A 3,909-nucleotide genomic window follows, 5' to 3' on the forward strand; every position below is an offset into this window, starting at 1 on the left:
GAGGAGCAGGTGCCCCCCAGCCCTTTCTCTGCAACCCCCCTGCAAGGACCACTTCCCCCTCAACCCAGAGCAGCATCACCGCCCTCCCACCCTCTGCAGCTGCACGGTGTCCCCAGTGCAGGGGACAGGAGAGGGTGCAGGGAAGATTTCCTTCCCTGCTTTGCCTTGCACAGCCCGGCAGCCCCCGTGGGGAGGCAGGCCAGCAGAGAAGTGAAACCAGCTGTCTGACTTGCCCCCCCCCAGCCTCACAAGACAAGGCCGGGAACAGGCTCTGGGGCTGGGAGAAGCCTGCGCCAAGGGCAGGGCCGGAGCAGGCAGCAAGAGGCTCACCAGGCGGAGCGACCATCCGCTGCCACTTCTGGAAGAGGCAAGTCTTGAGGCAGTCCCGGGGACTGAGGCTGTAGGTCTTGTGCCGTGACATGAGCTCCTGCATTGGTTCTAGGATTACACAGAGCTACAGGGAGCAGAGGGACATGGGGTTAGAACGTGATGCTCCAGGTCCCAGCAAAAGCACCTCTGTCATGCAGCCATCTGCCTTGCACCGACCCAAGCTGTGCTGGGAACCTGCGGGCTCCAGCAGATCCACCCCAGGGTTCTCTGCAGCCCATCTGCAAGATCCCTCTTGCAGAGCTTGCCCTGCTGCCTCCCCGCACCCCAGGGCAGACAGGAGTCGGGCAGCTGAGAGCACAAGACAGCACAAGACTGAGAGCACAAGACAGCACAAGACATGGTCACGCGAGTCCCAACCTCCCGGGAGCAGAGCTCCACCTCCCCCTGCTCTCTCCCCATGCGTACTCGGAGGTAGTTGAGTGTGGAGTTTGAGAGCCCACAGCGGGTGATGTTCTTGGATAGCTGGTCCAGCATCTGGGGGTCCTGTGCCTAGGAGCGAGAGGGACAGATGGCTCATCTGCATCCCACCTGGGGACAGCCCTCCTGTGCCCCAGCCTGCAATGGGGGGGGAACAGGGTGGAGGTCCCCTCCAGCAGCAGAGCTGGGAGAGGAGCTCAGCAGCCCTGTGTCACTCATGTCTTGGGGAAGCTCCTGGACTGGTACTCACATGCATGGCAAGGATGCTGCGGGGGATGAGCTCTCGATGCTGGCGGATGCTGAAATGCCACGTCTTTATCCTCATCATGTCGTCGAACATGAACTCCAGGTAGAGCCGCCCCTCCACACACACCTGAGCAGGGCGCAGGGTCAGGTACAGGCTGCCCCCACTTCTCCCAGCCCAGATCCCCTGGGAAACCCACCGCTGCACACTGGGACACCCTCCAGGCTTGCCCCTGCCTGCCATGAAGCTCGGCAGAAGCCAAACCCATGACAGCCCCGTGGGACCACAGCCACCGCAAAGGGACACTGGACCAAGGCACGAGGGGCAGGAGAAGCTGCAGGCGCAGCCAGTACCTGGGTGAACATGGGCTTGCCGTGCTGGGTGACCATGGTGCACTGGTCACAATCCAGTGAGACGAAGTTGTTGTGGAAGGACTCCTTGGGGTGCTTGAGCACATAGTAGAGCTCTGTGGCCCCCCCTTCAAAGATGCTGCGGAAGTAACGGGGAATCAGAGTCCGGCCAATCGCTGGAGCGGGAGAAGAAGGAAGATAATGTCAGCAAACCTGGCTCACCCAGACGTGCCTGGGGGCTGCACAGGGAGAGGGTTCCACAGTTCCCCCTGGCTGGAGGCAGCTGAGCTCTGACACCCTGCCCACAACCCCCCGCCACAGCACAAGCGCCACATCTCCTGCCAGAGAGGCAATGCCCTGGGGAAGGAGGGCTTAGGCTGATACTCACTGTATCTCTTTGGTCCATCCTCCAAGCAGAAAGTGATTGTTAACATGGCGTCATCCTCAAAGAACTCCGTGGTGAAGGCGTCCCACCACAGATTGTCACATTCCTGAGGAGAGTGGAGAGATGCCAGTTTAAGGGGAGGGGAGACAGCCAGACAGCCACTGGCAGCCAGGCAGAGCAGCCACGCACTCAGACAGTGGAGGGCTGTCCTCCCGGCTGAGTGCTCAGAGACAGGATGATGAACCCTGTCCCATGGCCAAGGGAGGCACAAGGTGCTTGGGGACCTGCAGAGCAGGACAGGACCCCGGTGCCAAGTGGGCCCTCCTAAAACCAAGGCAGTGCATCCCCAAAATGCATACCTGGGAGTGTCCCCCCATCCCTGTCCACGCCTCTCTCCCCCAGCTCCCCACCTCTGTCCAGTTCTGCAGCCGCTTGTTGAGCTCAAATATCCTGTAGTCGGTCTGGTTCCCATACGGTGTGTGCCTCCTGCACAGAAAGCAGAGGCGGAGGTCAGAGGGGGAGGCAGCCACAGGGTGGGAGAGGTTCCAAGCCATGGTGGGGGACACAAAACCCCTCCAGGGCTGAGCAGATACCAAGCAACCCCCCTGCAAACACCTGCGGCCAGCAGCGTGCCAGCCCTGCTGAGGCGTCCCCACCACAGGCAGGAGCTCCCCTCCCAGCAGGGTCCCCACCAGACCCCCACGCTTACCCGATTCCAGGCTCCAGGTATGTCGGTGGGTACATGGGAGTAGGTCTGGGGGGGCAAAGAAACACAGGCAGGTCAGTGTTGGTGGGGATCCCCCTTCCTGCCCATCATAGCTCCCCCTTCGCTGCTGTCAGCAGCAGGTTGTTGGGCTCACTGGAGGTGAGACCCCACGCACAGTGTGGCCTGCCTGCCTGACAATGGCCCCATGGGGTGACCTGCACCTCAACACTGGGCCCTGCTCCTGCACCGGCAGCTGCTCCACCACCCCTGGGACCCGGTCAGTGGCTCTCTGGAGACGTCCCCGGCTCCTCTGCAGCTGGGGCTGGTGCCAGGCAGGACGGAGGTTGGAGAAGGGCTGTTTCGCCAGGAGCTGGGAGCGCTCCCTGTCGTGGGTCATCCCAGAGGCTTGGACCCACATAGCTCAGGGACCTGGGGGCTCCCTCCATCCCAAATATTGCCCTTTCTCCACCCCATCTCACCCATGCCTGCTCCAGTCCCCTCTCTCCCCTTGCACTAACTCAGCTCCATGCACCGCAGACTCCACGTGCTGCTGGGGAACACAACAGAGAGCCCCTGGGGCGCAGACTGTGGAGCACTCCAACCTTGCAGACCCCTCCCCAGGCCCCAGCTCACCCCACATCTCGATCCAGCATGGTGCCCGGGTGGAAGGGGGGGAAGGCGTTGCCGTTCGGGGGCTCCTTTGGCGAGTACAGCTTGAATGACTTAGAGGAACAGCCTGGAGAGAGAGAGGGGACACAGGTCAGCCAGGAGCACCTGGCTAGGTGAGACACACTGCTGCGAGGAGGAGGAGGAAGGATGCAGGACCAGCCCAGCCCACATCAGCACAGCGCCATCTCTCCTCTGCTCCCCGCCGATGCCAGCCCAGCCCCTTCAGCCCACACACAGCTCCAGGCCCTCCCCACACAGGATGGGACCCGCAGAGGCAGGGCTGAGCTCCGAGGATCAGTGAGATTTCCCGCTGATGCCCAGAGTTTATCAGTTCTCATCTGGCCAGGTTCTGGGGACAGTGCACAAGGGGGACAGTCCAGAAAAAGAGATGCGGGGGGCCTGGCTGGGCCCTGTCCTCCCCCTGGCCCTCCCTTCCGTGCTACTCCTAATCCCACCGCCCTGACCTGGGAATCACACGGGATCTTTTCGCTGACCTTTCCATTGTCATGGCGACGGGTGAATAATCACCCAGAGGGACGGATGGCGAGTCCCCAGGCAGCCACCATCTGCTGCTCAGGCAGGCCAGCAGCCACCCGGCTCCAGGCAGAAGGAGAGATCCTGCACATCAGCCCCCCACCCTGATCCCACCACCCTAAAGCCTCGCTGCCCCTCACAGCACCGGGGTGAAGGACAAGGAGCCCACAGAGGGCCACGCGGTGCGACGGGGTGCACAACATGTGCAAGCCAG

General features: G+C 62.3%; 1 protein-coding gene across 1 annotated transcript; it reads right to left on the bottom strand.

Annotated features, from left to right (window-relative positions):
* Positions 1 to 249: 249 nt before the first annotated feature.
* LDB1 (LIM domain binding 1) lies at positions 250 to 3,226 on the bottom strand (the record flags this gene model as incomplete). Its single annotated transcript, XM_010075563.1, has 8 exons — positions 3,126 to 3,226; positions 2,496 to 2,540; positions 2,197 to 2,272; positions 1,790 to 1,892; positions 1,405 to 1,577; positions 1,058 to 1,180; positions 796 to 879; positions 250 to 454 (listed from the first exon to the last, which is right to left on the bottom strand). Coding segments are annotated over exons 1-8 (829 nt in total), but the record flags the coding sequence as incomplete, so codon positions are not given.
* Positions 3,227 to 3,909: the final 683 nt, after the last annotated feature.

Source organism: Pterocles gutturalis, unplaced genomic scaffold (genome assembly GCF_000699245.1).
Source record: "Pterocles gutturalis isolate BGI_N339 unplaced genomic scaffold, ASM69924v1 scaffold35027, whole genome shotgun sequence".
Taxonomy (NCBI): domain Eukaryota; kingdom Metazoa; phylum Chordata; class Aves; order Pterocliformes; family Pteroclidae; genus Pterocles; species Pterocles gutturalis.